This window comes from Sorghum bicolor, chromosome 3 (assembly GCF_000003195.3).
Source record: "Sorghum bicolor cultivar BTx623 chromosome 3, Sorghum_bicolor_NCBIv3, whole genome shotgun sequence".
NCBI lineage: Eukaryota > Viridiplantae > Streptophyta > Magnoliopsida > Poales > Poaceae > Sorghum > Sorghum bicolor.
In genome coordinates this window covers 55907363-55928901 of record NC_012872.2, presented here as the reverse complement: position 1 = coordinate 55928901, position 21539 = coordinate 55907363, and the positions used below count along the sequence as shown (strand labels likewise).

The window sequence follows — 21539 nt, the reverse complement described above, 5'->3', positions numbered from 1 at the left end:
GGTAGTTGTTGGTTAATTTTTGTGAGAGAGAAAAATACTACTGAATGACTAACATATTATGTTTGCTTAAACGAACAAGCTGTTTAAGTGGTCCTAGAGATATGAATTCAGTTAGAAGTGCAAATGGACGAACAAGCTTCTGATTTGGGGCTGATTTTGGTTTCAAAGAATGAATGGGGTTTGATCAGTTCTGTGTTCACTTTAGAGAAAAGGAAAGGCAAAGCCGTGCTACATGTAGTTTCTAGCATTAGAGTGGCCTAATAAAACTCCATTAAAACTAAACAAATTAATTACGTATTTACGTTGGCACTACAAATATTGCCCGGTACCCCGCTCCAGGCATGCATGCAAAATCATCAGGGCAGTCCCAATGGGCATTGATGGTAGTTTCTATCTCTCTTAATTACATTTGACAACTCAGCAATTTCGTGATGTGGCGAAGGAGTTATTGTAGAGAGAGGGTATAGAAAGAAGAAATCGTTTGCTTACGAAGAAACGACGTCCTCACGTGATTCAAGGAAGAAAGAAACGATACAAATTGCGTTGGGGAGAAACGACTGGTTTCCTCCGGATCGGGTGCGCTGCAGCTCGAGCGAGTGCTGCCAGCCCAAGCGAGCGTGGCCAGCGAGCGAGCAACGCGATGGCACGGAGGATCCAAATGCGAAAGAGAAGCAAACGTTGAATGATTGGCCAAATTTATTTGGATTATAGAAAAACTACATTGTGAGGTATAGTTTCTTGACACAGTATCCTAGACTATAGAAACTGTGAATGGTTTCATCATTGGGACTGCCCTCAGAAATCATCAGGTTGTATTAAATGATATCTAATTACAAAACGACATGAATGTTACAAAACTTTGGAGATGTTTAGTTTTCCGTAAAATCCAAAATGTAAAATATCAACTACTTTGGAGTGATAAAATACAAAATACCAAAATTTTTATGGTCATTTTTAGTTCCATCTAAAATGTAGAATTTATTATCCTCATAAAAGCTTCTTAAGACTAAAATTCAAAATAGAGAATAACTAACTTTTTACCAAAAATTTTACATGGTGTTTAATTCTATTTTGTAAAATAATAAATCAAAACTCAATTTTTTTTTTTGAAAAAAAGGAAAACTAAACACCCCCTTTATATTCCAGTCGACGGCGACAACCTTCTGGGCTGACTCGCCCTCGCACGGTCGGACCCGGAACGCCGTAAATCCGGGCCCGCGGCCCAACCCAACTCAGGCAGACACTCGCCGCCGCCGCCGCCGCCGCCGCCGCCGCCGCCGCCGCGACATCACTAGAGAGCAAGAGGCGGCGGAATGACGACGGAGCGGCAGGTGGCGGAGCTGGGTCCCGGGACGGCGTGCTGCGGCTGGAACTACTGCGGCCGCCGCCTCGCCGCTGGCGCCGTCGACGGCTCCGTCTCCGTCTATGACTCCCAGCCGTCCCCCTCGTTCAAGTGGCAGGTCAGTTCCGCGTCGCTCCTCCGCCTCTCTCCCCTAAACCCTAAACCCTTAAGTAGCAGTGCTGTGGGATGGTAATGTTTCTCATGACGCAAAAATTTTGAGTTCCTGACATTGAATTTCTGCTTGCTTTGAAAATTATGATGGATATACAGCCTTGTGGGCATCGCACACATGACTACTTGAGAACTGTTATCCAAGATCTGCTCTTTCTATGTTTATCGTGTTAAACTCAGTTGTTCTTTTGATTCTACCAACTCGTGTGTTCTGGTGTATAATCTTGTTGGTGTTGGATCAGGCCCATGAGCAAGCCATTGTGAATGTCGTCTGGCTTCCTCCAGAGTATGGGGATGCTATAGCTTGTGCTTGTGCTGATGGGACACTGTCTTTGTGGGAGGAGGTTGCTGCTGGTCAGTTATTTCTATCCTTTTTTAGGTTTGGTTTATCCTGTTCTGTATCTGCAATTATCTTGTACTTTCATTTCACATGCTTTTGTTAGTTTTTATGTATTGAAATATTAAACAGTTTCTTATGTTCATGTCAGAGAGTTTTGCGCTGTTTTTGTGGTGTGTATTAATATATTCAACAGTACCTTATGTGCATTGGTTCAGAAAAAAATGTGAATCACTTAGCAATCGTTTAAATTTCTCTTTTTTCCTTGCTAGTCTGATAGTTACCTGAATAACTCCTTTTGACCAGGAAAGCACCGTTTACCATGGAATATTTGGATATATATAAACTAACTAACAACCTATCTTGTAGAATGAATAACAAGACTACTTTACTAGGATAGGATTGGAAGGTATACAGAACCTGACCATCAGATTACTTCAGGTCCTTTTTATATATTGCATTTCTGTAAAGTGTCATTTAGTTCTGCAATATTTCAACAAACCACCAAAAGATACATTCGTCCTTGTCTTTTAGTCAGTACTCAGTAGTCACTCACTTTCAAGTTTTTCAAAGCTAAAAAATATGGGGGGTTTATCATTCTCTGCTTACACAAGTGCTTTTATGAGAAGTCTCAGAGCGGATGGAGGAAATTTGTTTGTGTTAAGTAACATATTGGGTTATTCATTCAATCATGACTTAAACCAAAATCAATTTTGATTTATTTATTGCTATCTTCTATTCGATTCATCAATTTATCTCTGGGTAGGCAAAAACCCTTACTCTGAAATTTTTGACTGACAGACGATCAACTTCCAACCTGGAGAAAGTGTAAAATCTTTGAGGATGGCAACTCTCATATACTAAATGTACATTTTGGATTGCATCTGGGAAGTCTGAAAATGGTGGGTTATAACATATGATATAATGATGTTGTATATGTACCTCATTCATAATTTCTTGTGTTTTTATACCTATCATTGTCATCAGTTTGTCTTGCCTTCTATTTTATTATTTTAGAGAAATTTGCAATAGGCCTGATTTCTATTGCACAACTGGAAGCTACGTAGAGTAGAGATGTTTTTGAAGTGAACGGTCCACACTTCTAAGACCAGAATAAGGCACATTTATGGAGCATACATATTGACAAACACTAATAAGAGATCTAATGCAGCAAGCTAGAAGATCATACTTTTAATATCATTAGATGCCCTCCAACAGCAGCAATCAGACAACCAAGATATTCTTTTCTTATGTAAATAAATGTGTTATCCTTTATTTTTGGTGAACTATCTCGGTTTGAGAAAAAATAAATTGGTGAACTATCTCAGATTTTGACTAATGACAGACTTTTTCTATGTGCCTGTCATTTTACTGTTAGTAACCTTTATTTTTCTGTATAGGTTACTGCATACTCCGATGGCCAAGTCAAGGTCTACGAGCTCTTGGATTCATTGGAATTAGACAAGTGGCAGCTTCAGGTTTATCTGCTACTGTTAACCATTTTCAAAGTTTTTAAGTTATGCTGTTTCAGTTTATCCTTGATTTGCAAACCAAAGTGCCTTATGATTTGATCTTCTATAATTAGCATATGATCTTGTTTATCAAAATAAACTAACAATCTGATTCTTCACATTCTTGTAGGCAGAGTTCCAAAACATTACTGATCCAATCTCCAGATTTGGAAAACTTGCATGCACTTCTGCATCGATAGCATGGAATCCAAGAAGAGGTGGAAGCCAACAAGCTAGTTTTGCAATTGGCTTCAATTCAGATTCACCTCATTTCAACTCTTGTAAGGTTTGTGAGATTTAGTTAACCTCTGGTTTTCCTCATTGGTTTAGTATTGTCTTTAGAAGCTTCTTCAATACCCTAAGTGAAAGTTCCAATCACAACTATTCAGCAATGATAAGAGTCATAGGTGAAAATTTGCTCATATAGAATAACTAACACAAAAAACAATTACTCTCTAGACTAAACTTATTCCTTTATTCAAGCTTCATTTATATTCCCAAAACCATCTTCTTAATTGATTTTACATTTAGAGAAACTAAGAAAGAACTGTAACTGGGGGGGATTAATTTGGATGAGTTCCATACTCCCATTACCTTTCATGATGTGGCTTTGACTTTGTGGTTACTGTGTTATCATGTTATGTCTATTTCTTTCGTTAGTTGATGAACTGCTTTGTGGCTCCAGCAAGATTTTAATATACTGAAGATGAACAGATTTGGGAGTTTGAAGAAGCACATCAGCGCTGGCTTCCACTTGTTGAGCTAGGTTCACCTGAGGATAAGGGAGATAGAGTGTGTGCTGTAGCATGGGCTCCTAACATTGGCAGGTATCCTGTGGTTGGGTGATTGTTCTATGTGTAAACACTCATGATTTCACTGTTTTTCTACTGTATGATTGCTTTGTAACAAACTGTGGGCACTGGACAGGAATATACAAGTAAAATCTGACTGATAAATCTTACACTTATTGCCTACATATTGCATAAAGATCAGTACCTTACAGGTGTGTTTGATCATAGGAAATTGTTATAAGGGAATGGGAGATGGGAGTTTTAGAATTGGGGAATTGTCTTGATTGGTCAGTGGACGTTGGAATCAGTGGCTGAGAAAGAATTCGAGGGCTCAGCTCCCACTGTTCTAAAACTAAGGGAGTTAATTAGGTTGGAATAGTTCTAAAGTGGAAGGTGGAGACATTGCAACTGTTCATCATGACTTCAGTTACTATTTCTCACTCCCAAACCAACCGAACAGTTGAAAATGCTCTCTTTTGAAAACCCTCTCTTAGTTACCATCATATATGCAAAACAAAGAAATGAGGCAAAATCAGGCTAATTCCCCCACTAACTCCCAACTCATGTTCCTATGTCCCTTCCATTGTTTGCCAAACACGCATGCATGTTCTTAGTCAACCATTTCTTTTCCAAACCTGCTTTGCACACTTTGATCTTAGGTCCTGCCTTATGTTTGTCCATTGAATATTTCTGCCAAACTTCCTGTGCTCCCTGCTATTCAGCCTGTAGAGTACAGAAAGGTCTAGGCCCTGTTTGGGATAGATTATGAGCCAATTCTGTCGGCGAAAATCCAACCGAAGACCCCAAATGCCCAGATTTTGAGGCCACAGTCCCCCAAAGTGCGATGGGTGGCAGTAGCATGTGAATGTTGATGCACAATCAGACGCATGGGAGCGGTGAGAAAAATCCTACCAATTCCCAGCCTCTCAGTTACCAAACAACCCCCTATAGTTGGAGTGCTAGACTGAAATGAATAATCAGGCATAAATGAGATCAGGCTGCTTGATGCTTTATTGAGCTTAGAAAGTTTTGTCAATTGGGGCTGTCAGCATCTCCATTGGTCTCCCTATCTCAATCCCCACTGAGGAAAAACTGTTTTTTGAGGGACTTTGTTGCTCCAGCAGTCATCCAATCCCACCCCTAATGAGGGAAAATAATTATCATCCCCCCATAATCCAGCCTCCCACCCCTCAAAGATGAGGGAGCCGATAGAACCCCCAATACGCCTTTTTTTGGCGGGTGTTGCAATTACAGGCAGGAGACCGGTGAAGCTCCACCATGCCATCAAAGCAGATCCATTGGAGCAGCACAGACACTGGCAGAGCAGCATCAAGCAGAGAGGGAGGGAGGGAGGGAGCCAACCGGGGACCTCTCGGGCAAGCAGCATCGCACACAGAGAGAGGGAGAGAGGCACGTGGGTGCCGGTGGGCCAACCAGTCCCTCAGGCGAGGCGTGCAGACTGTGGAGGAGGCGATGGTGCCTGAGAAGAGGGAGGGGCGAGAAGAGAGAGAAAGAGAACAGAGGGAGAGAGAAAAGGATAGAGTGACTAGGGTTTTGACTTTTGAGGGAGAAGAGAAGAGATCTCATCTGGCCATTATGATCCAATGGCTTATACAAACAGGAGCAGTTGAGTTGGGCCTGCGAGGTTCAGTTGGTCTGAATTCACAAGCTGTGGACCAAATATAGCTGGATGAATATTGGGGTTGGATTATTGGGATACTGCTGCAGTCACTCTCTCAAAAACGCTGAAAACAGTGATAGACCTCTCCCAATACTAGGATACTAGAGGTGAGGTATTGGGAAACTGATGGAGATGCTCCCCTGGCTGTCAACTAATAATCTAATACTGAGTTTAAGTGATCATACTAGAACATGGGAGACTACTGTTTCTTAAACATCTGTTTCAATGTAGCAGTTACTCTTTTAGTCATTATTCCTTTAAACAATACTGATATGCTTCTATTTCCGTTGATGTGCTCTATTCCAGACCATACGAGATTATCGCAGTTGCAACCTGCAAAGGAATTGCAATCTGGCATATAGGTTTGAACACTGACGCTGATAGCGGACCTACGACACGGAACGTTGCTTTACTTAACGGCCATGATGGCGAGGTATAACTGAAACCTGTCCTTCATTTGAACACAAGGTATTTTATGCAACATTGTGGGCTTCCTGGAGAATATGGTGTTGATAGTTACAGATCCTAGAAGTTTGAGAAAAGAAGGATAAAAGCATTGTTTTTTTATAAATAAGTCTGGTCATCTTATTTTGTGATTGTTTACAGTGGATTCACCTTAGTCTGTTTTATTTGCACACTAGACCGCATCTTTTTTGTGATTGTTTACACTTGCATCTTACATTCTGAATCTGATTAGGTTTGGCAACTGGAATGGGACATGGGCGGTATGACACTCGCATCAACCGGAGGAGACGGCATGGTTAAGCTATGGCAGGCTAATTTGGATGGAGTTTGGCATGAGCAGGCTGTTCTTGACTGCAGTGGATCACGTGTCTAGGGCCTAGGTGTTTGAGAAAACATTTTTGTTCCCAGCACACTTGCTGCAGAATTCTCCAGTATTTCCTTCACTTATCCCCATGAACTATTGTTGTGTGGTTGGTTTGTCGCTATCAAAATTGGACCATTAACGTTCGTGGGACCGCATTGAAAAGTCTAGAAAACCGAGGTACATTGGTTGTACCTTGGGGAAGCTAAACAGCGTTGAGCCTAAGCTAGTGGACGGAGGTTGAGATCAACCACGTGCTACACAGGTGCTGCGCACGCGCTCATGCTCCTGTAACAAATGGTTTGAAATCTTCGGCAGGTCCTTTCAGATAACTGATATGCTTGTACCATTAAAAGCAGATTAACACAAGACGACCTTCTGTCGCCCACAGATCAGTTGTACCCAATCATATTTCATGATGTATTAGATTTAAGATTAGCGCTAGTTTCTTTCAGATGCTCTGCTTTGGAGGCAGGGAGATGGGAGACGGAAATTGTTGTATATTGGGCGGACAGCCAAGGAATGATGCTATACCATATATCTACATGGATGCCAACTTAAAAGGAGCCAGCATATGATACGATCAAACTTTCCTAGGCATACCTAATTTAGGTGTTTTACACAAACTGAATGGAGCCCAGCGCATTTGTGGAAATACCCATAGGTAAACCTGCTGCAGGCAAATAAGCGAAGTGCGAAGTGTTCTAATCTTCAAATGCAAGGTCAGGGACTCGGGGCAATCTATAGGACCGAAGTGTTAACTGTAAACGCATCATCAAAGACACTACATGGAACCAACTCTTAAGGAAAAAGGACACTGGATGGCACAATCTTCTTGGTCCAATGAGGGCACTCACAATGCAAGACTCTATCATAGAGTCCAAGACAATTAATTACATATTATTTATGGTATTTTGCTGATGTGGCAGCATATTTATTGAAGAAAGAGGTAGAAAAAATAAGACTCCAAGTCTTATTTAGACTCTAAGTCCACATTGTTCGAGGTAATAAATAACTTTAGACTCTATGATAGAGTCTGCATTGTGAGTGCCCTGATACCGAGAGGGGAGAAACAACAGCCTATGGATATGGGATATTGGCATTAGTCGTAATCGGTACAGCTAGGTCTGATAGGCAACCACCACTTCTCTCTTTAAAAACCTGAGCTTTGCCCATACCTCTATCTTGTCCAGGGACTCAAGAGATCAGGAGGCAATTACAAGGGTGGAAGAAAAATCTAGCCTTAACATACCAGGTGACAACTTAACCCCTCTGATGGATAGCAGCAGCGGCAGCCAGGACAAGAAATCCAAAGGCAATGATCGCCGTGAAGCAAAAGGTCCACCATTTTCTTGCTTTGCTTTGTTTTGCTTTACCTTTGTTCACTGCCTCTTGAGCCTGTTTGCTTGAGCTTATCTGCCGAATCTGTCAACCATTCAACAATGTTTTTCTCTTACAATAAATCAACGAATAGTACTTTCAGCCATGACTTTTCTGTCAAGCAAACAGTCTCAGCTTTTTAGTTAATACCATTGTGTTCAAGATAATAGCTCATATGATTTCGTTATTTTAATTAAGAGATCTTGCACCAACATATTCTAAACCTTCATGCTTTAGTTCCGTGTACATGAAAACTAAAATAGATGGTGCACAGTACCCATTTAGGATGCCTTATAACTGAGAAAAACTGACGGGGCAAACAGGACGCCAAATTATTTACCATCAGACCAACCTAATGAAGATGCAGTATCCAGTTTTAGCCCCTTCCAGTTCCAGCATACGAAAAATAGGGGAAAATTATTCCTAAGAAAACTGCAAATTCCGATGGCGAACATAGGATTGGCAACCATAATATATATTTCTATATGGTTTGCTAATGTTTTTTCTTATTGCAGAAGCTAATGGCACTGCACAGCATTTTGTTGATTTCACGGAAGCAGAGGAAGATCTTGTTTCCAGAATGCACAGGCTTGTGGGGAACAGGTACACTATACATATATGTGTTAATAAAATCAGACGAAATAATGTCTTCCATTCCCCCTAATTGTGTTGCTCATACAATGGCATTATGTAGGTGGGAGATTATAGCAGGGAGAATCCCAGGAAGGACAGCAGAAGAGGTAGAGATGTTCTGGTCCAAAAAACACCAGGAAAGATGAAATCGAGGCCCTAGATTTATATCGACAATATATGCAAGTATGTGCTGATAAATAATCAAAACTGGCAAAATTGAAGAAAGCCAAACAGTATTATTATGGCAGCTCCAACAGTGATAGTTCAACTAGCTCATACAGATTCACCTCAGCTGAAGAGCTGTCTTATTTCCCAGCCAGGCTCGATCAAACTACAAGGCTATTGTTGGAGCCCACAGTGAGGTGTAGATGAGAGGAAAGAAATGATATGGGATCCATTATAAGATGTTTATAGTTAAATTATCGGAAAGCTTGTCTTATGTACTATTCTTTAAATGATGTAGCAAAATATGAGCTAGTTTGCTAGCTCAATCCTGGGTGATGCCCTTAGTTTGCACAAGGAGTGCTGTGGATTTGGCATTATCAAGTGAGTGAGAAGAGTTGCTGGTTTTCAGTTTGTGTACACCTTGTTATGAGAAGATGCCAATTTTGCAAAAAGCACAGTAAGTGTATAAAACACCAGAAAACATCAACCATGTTTTATAGATGTATAACAGTATAGTACGCCATAAGAAAAGATGAGTACAGTTGCCTCTCACAACTTCACTTGTGTGTACCCAGCCGGCAGAAAACTCAGTAACGCAGTTTCTCATGGCAGATGTGAGCTGTTACCAGCTGATAGTACTATGCTAAAAAACAACAATGCCCACAGTGCATACAGTACCAAAAAGATCATACATCACACGCTAGTTTAATAGACAACTCCATGCCAAAGGCATATTGACACATTCCTATAAAACATCAAAAAAGTAGTCTAAACCTTGTCCAATCTCCCAGATCGAAAGGCCTGTTCCCCAATTCCGCGCTTCATCCAAACGTACAGAAAGTGACATCAGTGTTGGATAAAATACAGCATGCTTCACGCCTTCATCCGAATAGATGAAAAAATGCTCCAAACTTTTCTCATCCCACTGCAAAGATGGCTTGTACTTCTCAAGTAAATGAACAAAATCTCTTCCAGTGATAGCACCACCACCACTGCCTATGTGCAAACATCAATTGGAGGTTGAGGTTCTTCAGTCAGTGGAACATTACACAGATATGGAAGGCTATGGAGAAAAAAATATACGATTGCTAACCAAAAATTATATGGAAGTGCTATACATAAACGATTGCCTCCAGACTTCAGTTCACAAGGGCCAAAATATACGATTGCTAAGAAAAACAATTGGGCAAAGGGAGCTGTGGCCCATGTTGCCTGATGTGTGGCTCTACCGTCTTCAGTTTTCTCCCCAAAATTAAACTGTATATGTAAAAGATTCAGCACCAGAAACAAATTTTTAACCAGTCAACTACCAGCGAAAATTGTCCACAAGTATGCGTAATGCTATTAATTTTAGGAGTGTGGGGTGTTTATATGGCGCTCAGGATTGCTAGTGCCCTGGACATCCAGGCTATTCACCTGTTCCGTCAAGATTCGTTCTTTCTGACGGAGGGAAGTTTAACGGTGCTATGCATCCATTGACATAATTTTTTTGGGGTCAGAATGTGTACCTCCTCTGTTGAGTCCTCTTCTCCAGAATTTTTTTTTATTTTAGCCCAAGAAAACTAATGTTTTTTTTTAAAAAGCATGTCACATACTAATTTTTCAGAAACTAGCCCTTTTAGTCACACCAAATGCCATGGCGGCGACTCGTCACTACAGTCACGCCACATGCATTGGCGTCCAGAGAACACTTTACATGTGAGCAACCGACGTTGGAACGAGACTGAGTCGCGCCATGGCACTGGGCTTCTTCTTCTTCTTCTTGTCTTGCATCTCCATTAACTCTAGTGGGTCAGGGTTTGGGTTTTTCAGATCTTGGTTGCCTCCAGATAGAGGGATGGCTGGAGAAGTTGTCGGCTTTGGTGGTGGTTGCAAGTGGTGCGTAGGATGCGAGGCGGTAGGGGCACCGCCCACCGCAGCGGTGGTGGATGGCGGTCGGGCATGTATGGAAGTAGGGGCATCGTGCTTGGAGTGGTTAGTGCTGGTCGTGGTGGAGGGCGGCAGTTCCTGCGGTGCTGGCACCGCCGGAGCCAGGAGAGGCAGTGGAAGTAGGCAGGGGGACGGGATCAGGGAGGGAGACGGAGGAAGAGACAGGGGAGGCGCACACGCAGGGGAGATCAGGACAGAGAAGGTGCGGGTGGATCAGAATGATGATGGCTTCATTACCCTCCGATTGACCTGATCAGTAGAGATGGCTGCAGCTTTTTAGACTGTCGCTGCATACTATATTACCTGCCACTTACTGTAGCTGTTCGGGGAGGCTGGAGCAGCTGCAGCCATCTTACCGAGCAGGCCAATATCTTTTGGATGGACAAGATGTCGAGGGCACGTGACCTGGTGGGAAGCAAATACTTCTCAGTCACCGGGAGGTGGAGTTCATCCAACCTGGTGGCCACAGAAACCGGGTTCTATTGACCAACCCTATGCCTTGTTGATGGTTTTTGAAAAATTCCCAATATGTAAAAGGCACAAACTTCAGAACAGATTGTTCTTTCGATTTGTATCCACTACTCCCGCATTTTGTAGTACTGCTTCAGGACCAATGAAATTAAGCTTTTTTCAGAGAAGCATAAAATCAGTGTTCATAAGAAACATAACTTCTCCAGTGTAGGTCAAATATAAACTCCAAGAAGGTATAATTTCAGATCACATTTGGGAAATGTACTACATCCTCCCCATGGAAAATCAACATGATCATGTTAAACTAAATCGAGTACATATTGTCTGTAAGTTTAGTGAAAATCCAACAGCATACAGAAGAAACATGTGTGAACTTTTGTTGCCCACAGCTATACAGAAGCTTATTTGATCATGTCAAAAGAGAAGACGAGAAAGATGAGTTATATGTACCTCTAGACAGTAGAAAATCATTCCCATAAAAATTGATCCCAAGGAATATCATCTGTGAATGTGAACTGCTATGAGAGGAGCCCTTGGCTGAAAGAAGTGCCGCTAAAGAATCATGTACCCACTTCAGAGGTGCACTGGGACCAGGATTTTGAGGTCCTGAGAAGTCGTATGTCATAAGAGAAAAACCATCTAAAGTGTCAGCCAGATGCACGAGATCTTCTGGTCCAAAGTCCTGATTATTAAGCTTTTGCATTCTCGGAGCAGGGATAACATAAATTAATTCCAAATGGCGGCTACTTGATTGGGAACTGACTGAATGCAAAGCCTCCCCCAGCTGCTTAAGAAATTGAAGTGCCTGTCGAAAACCACAAAATGATCATGAAGCATAACTGCCAGTGATAGAAATAACTGATGATGTTTCAATGCTCTGAGCCTCTGAAAAATCTTTATCAATTATTTTTAACCGTCATGTTTCCTCAACAGTCAATGTACTGTTCTACAATATTTGCAATGCCAGTATCAAACATGCAAAAAAAACATGATCATCTGTGTGATTGGTTAGCCAAAATTGACTTGCTTGCTAAAAGACCTTCAACCAGGGTTATGTTTTTGCCATTTTAATCTTTCTTTCTAAACATGCCAGATACAATCCTGCACTAATAAAAAGTATGATGTCTGTTCAGGTCTGTCATGGATATCTAAACAAAAGTGATATATTTCAATTTTCCACTTTCAGTTTGGAGTTACAGAATTGTTTGGCATGGATTTAAGAATACAAGAACAGCCTGCCAAGTGTTATTCTTAGTGGTATATGGTTCACAAATCATGTGCTTTGTTAGCCTTCTGTATAGTTTGGAGAGGCTATTGGTGCAATCCACTACTACTTCAGAAAGGTAATATGATGATGAAAAGAATGGAAATATTATACTCCATCCGTTCCAGTTTATAGGTCGTTTTGGCTTTTCTAGGTACATAGATTTTGCTATGTATCTAGACATATCATAGATTTAGGTGAATAGCAAAAGCTATGTACCTAGAAAAGCCAAAACAACCTATAATTTGGGACAGAGGGTGGTATACGACAAGACTCCATGGGTGCACAAGCTGCCATATCTGGTACTGGTAGTTCAGACATGACCATGTAAGTTCATTTGTTAAAAACAATGTTACTGCAGAATGATAGCTGAAGTACCATGTAACGTAGCTCTTGATCATCCAGCACACCATAAATAGCCCATCTTGACCAGGATTCGAGCACAATACCATCATAGCCCTTATCCCTATTAACTGACAGCCAGAAGTCAGGCCATCATAAAGCATATGTTCATCTGGAAATGAGATGGTACAGGATTTTACCTGCATTCGCTCACTATTAGATCAATAGCTTTTTCTTTTTGCTTCTTTTCCAATAGGAAAACAGCAGGAAATGCTTCCAAGACAATTCTCGGTACTACCTGGAAAACAAGAATGAAAGTCAAAACTCAACTGCAGAAAACATTCATTCTTCCATACTGTATGTACTATGCAGACAGCAAAAAAAAGTATAAAACATCGCTAACCTATCATTTTTACCCACAGCTAAGCTAATCTGATTGAAGTACCACTTTTTTTGTTTTTATTTTATATTTTTTACGCTATTGGGGACAGAATCCAACTTTTCTGGGATATGATACACACACAAATACAGCCTGGAGATCTGGAGAATAAATTTAGAGATCAAATCACATCACAGATTAGACAATGCCAACTTGAACAACAGTTCAACACGACGTGTAATAGAGCCTTGAGCCTATGTAAAGGAAAACAGGAGGAAGACAAGTAGAAGGTTACCAGAGACCCATTGCTTTGAAGTTCAGAGACCCATTTGGCATCAAAATTGTGTTCTCCTTCCAGAACTAGCCTGTTCCTATCACTGAAGAAATTATGCATTAGAAAAATAGCTTGATGAAGGAAGATAGTTGGAAACTGCTTTGCTATAGGGAATCGACAGACCTCTTCAAATCGTACCACACTGGTGATACATGAGTAAGCTTTTTGCTGAACAACTTTGCCATGTCATAACCTTTGGAGTTCCTGCATCATAAGCTCCCACATTAATGCAACAAGCATGACAGCTAATGGCATGACATTCAAATGGAAGACAATGAGGCGATGATGATGAAAATCAGATTTATGAAATCCTGTTGGTGCGAGGACGGATTTCGCATATCTGATTTTCGTCATCATCGGTCATGCATTGAAATGTTATGCCATTAGCTGCCATGGGAATATGGGATCCATTTTCAGGCAAATTGGCATCTATGACCAACAAAAAGAAACGCATGTAAAAGCCAATTATCAGTCCATGGGATCCATTGCCAAACTAGTTTTAAACAGAACTTGTTAATAGCCCATGAAACCCAATCCCCATTAAACCAGTTTGAGCTGAAAATCATTAGAAACCTGGTTATAGTTCTAAACAGTAGGTTCACTCTATATATAAGCCAGAAACAAAACACTACTAAGATGAGTTATACACTGACCTATTCATGTGCCTCCTACAGAACTATAGCAGTTTATATTGTGATAGTACTGCTACAGTAGAGCAGTTCACGAACGAAGCTAAATACCATAAACATGCACATAATTGCAGAAATGACGCACCAGGGGGTCACATAGGCGAGGACGGGGTTCGGGAAGTTGCGCTGCGACCGGTTCTCGGAAACCCTTGTGTGCTCCTGCATACAGCACGCCAGCATCACGCGGTCCAGCAGCGGGGGCACGGGGGAGGCACAGCGTCAGTGGCCACTCTAGTAAGGAGTTCAGCTACAACGACAAACGATTCGATCGAGCAATACGACCGCGAGGTGCTTACAGCGAGGATCTCTCGTGCGGAGACGTCGCGCTTGACGAGACCGCGCTCGTAGACGGAGTGGGCGGTAGTCTGTAGCGTCTGGGAGTGGGGAGGGGACCGGGAGAGGAGGCCGGAGAAGCCAAGGGCGGCGAGGACGAGCGCCAGGAGAAGGAGGGGAACGAGGAGTGTGAGACGCAAGCCTGAGGCGGAGGGTGGTGCTCTTGCATCGGAGGACGGCGGCGACGGGTCGCGGGGTCTCCGGCGATCTCGCCTCCTCGGCGGCATTTCCCCGGCGGTGGCGACGAACGACGAGGCCACGAGGGAAGAGTGGATCGTGATGTGATGAGTCGTCCAAACTGGGCTGGCCTTCTGGCTTCTCGGTGGTTTGGGGCTTTGGGCTGTAGGATTCCGACTCGGCTGCATGGCCGAAGCCCATTGTAACCTATCAACGGGCCTATTCAGGGTTCGATACGAAACCCTAGGTAGCTCTTAGCCATTAGATTAGATTAGACTGTACTGATTGACCGCACCTATACCGCGATACGTTCCCGATTCCAACCCGTCTTCGTCCGCTCCGGCCACTTGCTTCCCCGCCGCCGGTCGCCACCCGCAAGGTGAGGACCCTTGGATCCATGGTTACGAGAGCTTTCTATTTTTTGTTGCGAAAAGCTTCCTTGATGTGGTTTACTTACCACCGATGACGCGGTAGGTTTGGAGGATAAGATTCGGGAGGGATGGCTTCCGGTGGGCAGCCGCAGTTCCGGTACACGCAGCCGCCGTCGAAGGTGCTCCACCTGCGGAATTTGCCATGGGACTGCACTCCCGAGGAGCTGGTCGAGCTGGGGACCCCCTTCGGCAAGGTCGTCAACACCAAGTGCGGCGTCGGCGCCAACCGCAATCAAGCATTCATCGAATTCGTGAGTACCACCAGCTTCCTCCCCCCTTGCTTATGTTAGTCAGCCTGACTCGTTTTCAGACTATGGAGATCGGGCTCGGACATAGTTCATCTCTTCATCTTTTCTGGATCATTAGTACTGAATTGTGGCAAAGTGGTTGTAATATACATTAGCTATCGAATTAGTCTCGGGGGAGAAGCTATGTTCTCTGGCTCATGTTGCTGTTTATTTCAAAAATCAACGAGGTGGAGGTGCCAGTCACATAGAGGTTTGTCATTGGATCTGACCAATTCGATTTGACTCTGCAATTAGTAATGGTTGTACCCCTCTGTTCCTTTTCACCTAGGTTCTATGATCTGTGGTGAAAATGAACAAATCTTAACCCCATTAAGATGTCTGAGCACAAGAAAAGTCCCATGATTATGTTCTCATGGACTTCCTTTTTTTTTTGGTTAAGAGAAGTGAGATGACTGAAAAATGTGTGGAAATTTGTCTTGGGTGTTGGGGGTTAGGGGGGATGGTTTATCGTTTGGTGAAACAACAGTGACATTTAAATGCCCCATGATGTGTAATTGTCAATGCTCCTGAGCAATGGGAAGTGACTGCATGTTCTTTTAATTCTTTTTATTGTTTTGCAGGCTGACCAAAATCAAGCGATTGCCATGATATCATATTACGCATCGTCAGCAGAGCCAGCACAGGTAAGAGGGAAAAATGTGTACCTTCAGTACTCCAATAGACAGGAGATTATCAACAACAAGACAACTGGGGAAGGTTCAGGCAATGTTTTGCTTGTGGGAATGGAGGGTGTTGCACCAGATTCTGTCAGCATTGATGTTCTACACGTGGTAAGGATGTTAACAGTTGCATCGAGATTTATGTTATTTAGGCCAACTGATTTTATCTGCAGGAATACTTTGATGTGCCAGGACTGTCTTAGTAACTTCTAGCACATTGTTTTGCATGATCTGAATGGATTAGCAAGCTGTTGTCACGGAGTATCATGGCAGGCAGCATCTGGAACACATGTGTGTGTTTGTTTCCTCTCCCTTACTCATCGCTGCCCTACTCCTCCCCTCCCCTCCCACTGTCCCTCTTCTCTCTACCTGTCCCCTTCCATACCCTTTCATCCAAGTATCCCTCTTAGGATTGGTCGCATCTACCTTCATCGATGTCCGTTTTAGTTTTTGTTGTTATAAGTTGTGTTCTAGTTAGTCCCTAAGATTGGTGTATGCATTTTTCTCAATGGAGGTCGTTTCAGATCGGTAGCTGGCATATTTGTACGATTATTATCAAGTGCTCTTACCTGGATTGCTGGAATTCCTTTTTTTCTGCCGATATGATGCTTTTTTAATCTTTCTTATGGTGTATCCAAGTTATATCGACACTGTTCGTACTACTTGAGTAGAAAATCATCCCTTGAAACTGATAAGTAACATCATGAAGATTCTGTTTTTTTTGTGGGTTTGTTTTATAAATTAGATAAATTAGAAGTAGTCAGCGCAACATTCTTGTTTTCAATAACAAAGCCTTTTAGTCCCAAACAAGTTGTGGTAGGCATAATTGAAACCCAACATGAGCCATCAGCCCGGGAAAAGAAAGAGAAAGGAAACATAAATATAATCCATCAATAATAGGGAATGAATATTATTGTTTTCACAAAAGTAAATATTTGATTGGCACAAGTATGCCGTTCTTTTTGTCATGTCTGGTTGCACTGATTTGTTTAACGAAATAGGTTTAATACCATCTTGCAAGTGGGATTTTAGCTCTCTTATTACAGATCTGCAAGCTGCCAACTCGAGTTATATGCAATATTATGTATGTTGATTAGAAGAATTACTTTACAATCTTCTGTATGATGATTAGATTAGATTTTTTTTTTTTGCAATCTTTTTATGTGTTCGTTACAAGAACTATCTTGTCCTTGTCATTTGGTTGACACACTTTTAATACGCTGTTAAGGCAAGCTTCAAAATTGGAACATGTGGATTATTGGTTCATATGGGTAATTAGTTAACTCACTTTCCACACTGAATATTGTAGCTACACTTCGGAATTCCATGGGTAGAAACTTGATGTTTAGATTTAATCTCCTTTTTCATTGGTGCATGAATGAATGCTTTTTAGCTGTGTTCCTTTCTGATCTCTTTCTCTAGACAATCCTTACAAAGCCTAGAAATGCATTGATTCTGTACTTTAGTAACAGCTTGATGTCACAGTTTTATCCAGGAGCGATGATAAATTCATCTGCATTATCCTCACTAGCAGGTTGAAAGGTTTTTTTTGAACATATACAGTTGTGTGCTAGCACCCTCGATTCATTGTTATTGATTAGTATTGACAAATTCTTTCTTTTAGTTGTAAGCGTTTCTGTATGTTTATATAAATATTTGTTGTGCTTGGAGTTGAGATCAGCCAGCGTTTGGCTGCCACTTCCAATTTAAGATCATTTCACTTTCCAGTTATATTAATGCATGCATTTGGTTTTACTATACTGTTTCACCTGTGGTATTAACAGCTGATGTATGTGTGCGCAGGTATTTTCTGCTTTTGGATTTGTCCATAAGATAGCTACCTTTGAGAAAGCATCTGGTTATCAGGTGATGATTTTACTTTACTCATTCTATCACATGTCTCATCAGTCGTCCATAGCAGCAATGTATTTCACTATTTTGTTGATAGCACTATCATGATTTCCCTTTTTTTTCTTTGCCCAGGCTCAGATGCTTTTATCTAAGGTTATGTTTTTTTTTTAATCTTGCCTGTAGGCATTAATTCAGTTTTCTGATGCTGAAACCGCAACATCTGCAAAAGCTGCACTGGATGGTAGATGCATTCCTAGGTATTGCTTTTGATTATTAATTTTCTGCTGTACTCTTTTGCAATACAAATGTATAATTATATGTCTTGTGTTGCAGCTATTTGCTACCAGAACTGGATGGGGCCTGCACTTTGAAAATATCCTATTCAGCACACAGTGTTCTCAACGTCAAGTATCAGAGCCACAGGAGTAGGTAAGGTTTACTCAGTTGTCGAGATGAGGCTTTTTTATTGTATACATCCTGTTTGATGGATGGATTCTTTGAGTTTTACCCATTGAATTATTTCATTTTGCGGGGAAAAGTATTTTTTTGTCTTTCATATATTTACTTTATCAATTTGGGTGGTTTGTAATATTCAAGGAATCGTATGACTTTTGGTTATCCTTCGCTGTTTCCTTTAGGGACTTCACTAATCCTTACCTTCCTTTTCTGGACTCTGCTAAAGATGCCTCTGGACTGGTAGGACTTCTTACTTTGGAGCATGTATGCTTTGATTTTGTGCTTATGCTAAATTGCTAATATAGTTATTGTATCCACACTGTTATGACCAGGATGGGAAAAAGCAGGAAGCAGAGAGCAATATACTGCTTGCATCTGTTGAGAACATGCAATATGTTGTTACAATAGATGTGCTTCATGAGGTAACCTATTAAAGTAAACAATGATGGTGGTTAATACATGCAGTTTTCACTAACTTTTTGGGTATCTTGTAATTGTCAGGTCTTTTCAGCTTTTGGATTTGTACAGAAGATTGCTATTTTCGAGAAGAATGGCTTCCAAGCATTGATCCAATATCCAGGTAAAAACCAACTTGTTAGGACACAAAATTTAACTGACCATGCATGTCATGTGAGTATGTGACTCATTCCTCATGTCTCTCAACTTCTGTATGCTTTTTTGGTAGACATTCAAACTGCGGTTGCAGCAAAAGAAGCACTAGAAGGACACAGTATCTATGAAGGTGGCTACTGCAAACTGCACCTCACATTTTCACGCCATACTGAGCTTAATGTTAAGGTAATTTCTAGCAGTTCCGCCATATGATCAAATTTGCTGTAGTCTGCGGTGCTTTGTCATGCTAGAAAATAAATATGAAAATAAAATATATTTTGAGTGAACTGTGTTAGACAGGTTTTAGGCTCACACAGTTGGGCTTGGGCCCTTTGGGCCGATGGCTATAAGCCTGGTGCCTATGTATATTTGGTAGTATGATTAGAGATAGGCTAGGATATGCAGCTCTCGTTCTTAATTTGATTTGCAGCTCTCCTGTGTAAGCCTGGTGCCTATTGTATATTTGGTAGTATGATTAGAGATAGGCTAGGATATGCAGCTCTCGTTCTTAATTTGATTCGCAGCTCTCCTGTGTATTCTACCAAAAAAAATAGAGATAGGCTAGGATATCGTTGATTGGTATTATTTCAAGTCTAGGAATCCTTGCCTATATATGTGGGTACCCTGCGCCTCCTCTAATCAATCTAATCATTCAGCCAATCTTGTCTTACAAACTGCAAAGAGTAAATGAGATAATGTTGAATCTGTCGATGATTTGAAAAGTTCATTTATTGATTGCATGATCTCTTTTCAGGTTAACAATGAGCGAGGTAGAGATTATACCAAGGGGAATGTCACTCCAAGCAGTGATCGACCTTCCATTCTTGGTCCTCAGCCAATACCAAACGTTGGTGCTGCCATTCCACCAGCTCCGGGTAGTGTTGCCACCAATTCAGTAATGCAACCAGGAGATCCATCAGTTGCTGTACCTTCTAATCCTTCCAGTGAGCCACTCCTGCAAGCACCTGTTGTTTCCTCGGGTGGACCTGCACAGTACCCTAACCAGGCCATCCTACAAGCCCCACCTGGTGTTGCTCCACAGTTCCCAGGCTATGGTGCCCTGCAGTTTGCTCAGGGCTCAGCTCAAGCACAAATGGTGCAGCCTTCAGGCCAAGGAAGTCAACAGATGTCAAGTCATGTAAACTATCAGCTACCTCCCGGTGCAGCCCAATTCATGCAGTATCTCGGCAATGGAAGCCATCCACTTCCAAACGCCCCTGGGCCACAAACAATGCCTTACCCTGCCCTCGGTGGGCAGCAGCTACCTCCGGGTCCTCAGATGATGCAAGCTCCAGGATTTGGAGGCCTGCCTTTTTCACAAGGTCCTGGACAACCAATGCCACAGTTCCCAATGTATGGTACTCAGCAGTTTCCTCCGGGTATGGAGCCCCAGATGATGCAGGGAGGCCAGCAGTTCACATTTGCACCTCGGGGTCCATATGGTCGTTAGCAATTTGAACTCTGCAATGTTAGATCGTTGGTACTCCTGATGGTCTGTCCTTCTCTGTTGCCATTTTCTTGGAGGCGAATACCGATGTTGTTCCAATTTAGTAAGGTCTATACTTGGTTTATCTCTTGTAATGTGGTGAAAATAAATGACTAATCTAGGGTTATCGTGTTAAATGTTTCGTAGCCTTGTATCAATTTCTTCACGCTCGCAGCTGCTGCATGCACTGCGTTAAATGAACCTGCATGTCAGCCTAAATTGGAGCGGCTGCCACAATCATCTTGTTTGCGGTTATCCTGAAGTAGTAGAAACACAGATGTGAAAAGAAAACTAACGACCTGATGTGCCAGGCCCGTGGCCGCAACCTATAGGCCCACGTCGCGTCCAGTTGTAAATTTATGTTTAGAGTATAAAATATGGTTTAGGAGCTCCGTCCTAAAATAAATCTACCTTTTAAAGTTGCTTAGAGCATCTCAAAGAGTGCGCTTGTGTTTGCGTCTATAACTAGGTCTTGCAAAAACACACACACACACTCAATTTAGATTTTTTTTTGGCAAGATTAAAAAAAGGCTGCTCTCTTTCCTTGGAAAAAAAAAACCATCCAAACGAGGAGAATAATAAAAGGTAGGACAGAGTTCCAATGCAACATGCAAGTACAAAAGTGATTGAGGTGATTTATAAATAGTTTGACACTCCTAATGCAAAATTGTTTTTTATATTTTAGGAGCGAAATTTTGAAAACTTTGGAGGACCAACAAATATCCTCCCAACATTTTTTAGCCACTTGGAATACTTATTGAACTACTAATTATTATTTTGGAAACTATTGGAGATGCTCTTATAAGTCAAGTTATTTTAAATTTAATCAAATTTATATAAAGGAACATTAATTTATAACATCAAATTTGTATCACTAGATATACCCTAAAATATATTTTAGTAAAATAGAACATACTTTGTCAACCAAATCTGTCAGTCATTCAACAGTGTTTTTCTCTCACAACAAATCAGCCAACAATA

At 41.6% G+C, this 21539-nt stretch overlaps 4 protein-coding genes across 6 annotated transcripts; 3 read left to right on the top strand and 1 right to left on the bottom strand.

Annotated features, from left to right (window-relative positions):
• LOC8054396 (protein SEH1) lies at positions 1164–6991 on the top strand. Of its 2 annotated transcripts, none has more exons than XM_021455119.1 (8): positions 1164–1460; positions 1756–1867; positions 2652–2752; positions 3251–3328; positions 3492–3647; positions 4076–4188; positions 6140–6301; positions 6531–6672. In XM_021455119.1, the coding sequence occupies exons 1-7, from the start codon at positions 1314–1316 to the stop codon at positions 6270–6272; spliced, it is 840 nt and encodes a 279-aa protein (XP_021310794.1). In that variant the 5' UTR covers positions 1164–1313; the 3' UTR covers positions 6273–6301; positions 6531–6672. The 2 variants fall into 2 exon arrangements, with proteins under 2 accessions (XP_021310794.1, XP_002458171.1); XM_002458126.2 differs by having other exon boundaries at positions 1165–1460; positions 6140–6266; positions 6531–6991.
• LOC8084840 (MYB-like transcription factor ETC3) lies at positions 7780–9254 on the top strand. The gene is made up of 3 exons (XM_002458125.2): positions 7780–7998; positions 8555–8642; positions 8734–9254. Exons 1-3 carry the CDS (start codon positions 7935–7937, stop codon positions 8816–8818), a joined length of 237 nt encoding a protein of 78 aa, XP_002458170.1. The 5' UTR covers positions 7780–7934; the 3' UTR covers positions 8819–9254.
• Positions 9321–15074, bottom strand: LOC8054395 (chitinase domain-containing protein 1). Of its 2 annotated transcripts, none has more exons than XM_002455921.2 (8): positions 14542–15074; positions 14331–14404; positions 13680–13760; positions 13518–13599; positions 13044–13141; positions 12880–12967; positions 11688–12042; positions 9321–9833 (listed from the first exon to the last, which is right to left on the bottom strand). In XM_002455921.2, exons 1-8 carry the CDS (start codon positions 14941–14943, stop codon positions 9583–9585), a joined length of 1431 nt encoding a protein of 476 aa, XP_002455966.2. In that variant the 5' UTR covers positions 14944–15074; the 3' UTR covers positions 9321–9582. The 2 variants fall into 2 exon arrangements, with proteins under 2 accessions (XP_002455966.2, XP_021313412.1); XM_021457737.1 differs by having other exon boundaries at positions 9321–9829; positions 14542–14995.
• Positions 14993–20716, top strand: LOC8084839 (polypyrimidine tract-binding protein homolog 1). Its single transcript, XM_002458124.2, has 11 exons — positions 14993–15134; positions 15230–15437; positions 16055–16264; positions 17957–18019; positions 18188–18261; positions 18338–18433; positions 18643–18700; positions 18793–18882; positions 18962–19040; positions 19146–19258; positions 19827–20716. Exons 2-11 carry the CDS (start codon positions 15255–15257, stop codon positions 20520–20522), a joined length of 1662 nt encoding a protein of 553 aa, XP_002458169.1. The 5' UTR covers positions 14993–15134; positions 15230–15254; the 3' UTR covers positions 20523–20716.

Bases quoted from the DNA above. Each gene is read 5' to 3' on its own strand.
- LOC8054396 (XM_002458126.2), top strand. From the start codon at position 1,314: ATGACGACGGAGCGGCAGGTGGCGGAGCTGGGTCCCGGGACGGCGTGC. The intron at 3,329-3,491 runs GTTTATCTGCTA...ACATTCTTGTAG, and splicing joins TAGACAAGTGGCAGCTTCAG to GCAGAGTTCCAAAACATTAC. The intron at 6,267-6,530 runs GTATAACTGAAA...GAATCTGATTAG, and splicing joins TTAACGGCCATGATGGCGAG to GTTTGGCAACTGGAATGGGA.
- LOC8084840 (XM_002458125.2), top strand. From the start codon at position 7,935: ATGGATAGCAGCAGCGGCAGCCAGGACAAGAAATCCAAAGGCAATGAT. The intron at 7,999-8,554 runs GTCCACCATTTT...TTCTTATTGCAG, and splicing joins TGATCGCCGTGAAGCAAAAG to AAGCTAATGGCACTGCACAG. The intron at 8,643-8,733 runs GTACACTATACA...GGCATTATGTAG, and splicing joins CACAGGCTTGTGGGGAACAG to GTGGGAGATTATAGCAGGGA.
- LOC8054395 (XM_002455921.2), bottom strand. From the start codon at position 14,943: ATGCAGCCGAGTCGGAATCCTACAGCCCAAAGCCCCAAACCACCGAGA. The intron at 13,761-14,330 runs GTGCGTCATTTC...CTTATGATGCAG, and splicing joins CTCGCCTATGTGACCCCCTG to GAACTCCAAAGGTTATGACA. The intron at 9,834-11,687 runs GTACATATAACT...GTTTGCACATAG, and splicing joins TGATTTTCTACTGTCTAGAG to GCAGTGGTGGTGGTGCTATC.
- LOC8084839 (XM_002458124.2), top strand. From the start codon at position 15,255: ATGGCTTCCGGTGGGCAGCCGCAGTTCCGGTACACGCAGCCGCCGTCG. The intron at 16,265-17,956 runs GTAAGGATGTTA...ATGTGTGCGCAG, and splicing joins GCATTGATGTTCTACACGTG to GTATTTTCTGCTTTTGGATT. The intron at 18,883-18,961 runs GTAACCTATTAA...TGTAATTGTCAG, and splicing joins CAATAGATGTGCTTCATGAG to GTCTTTTCAGCTTTTGGATT.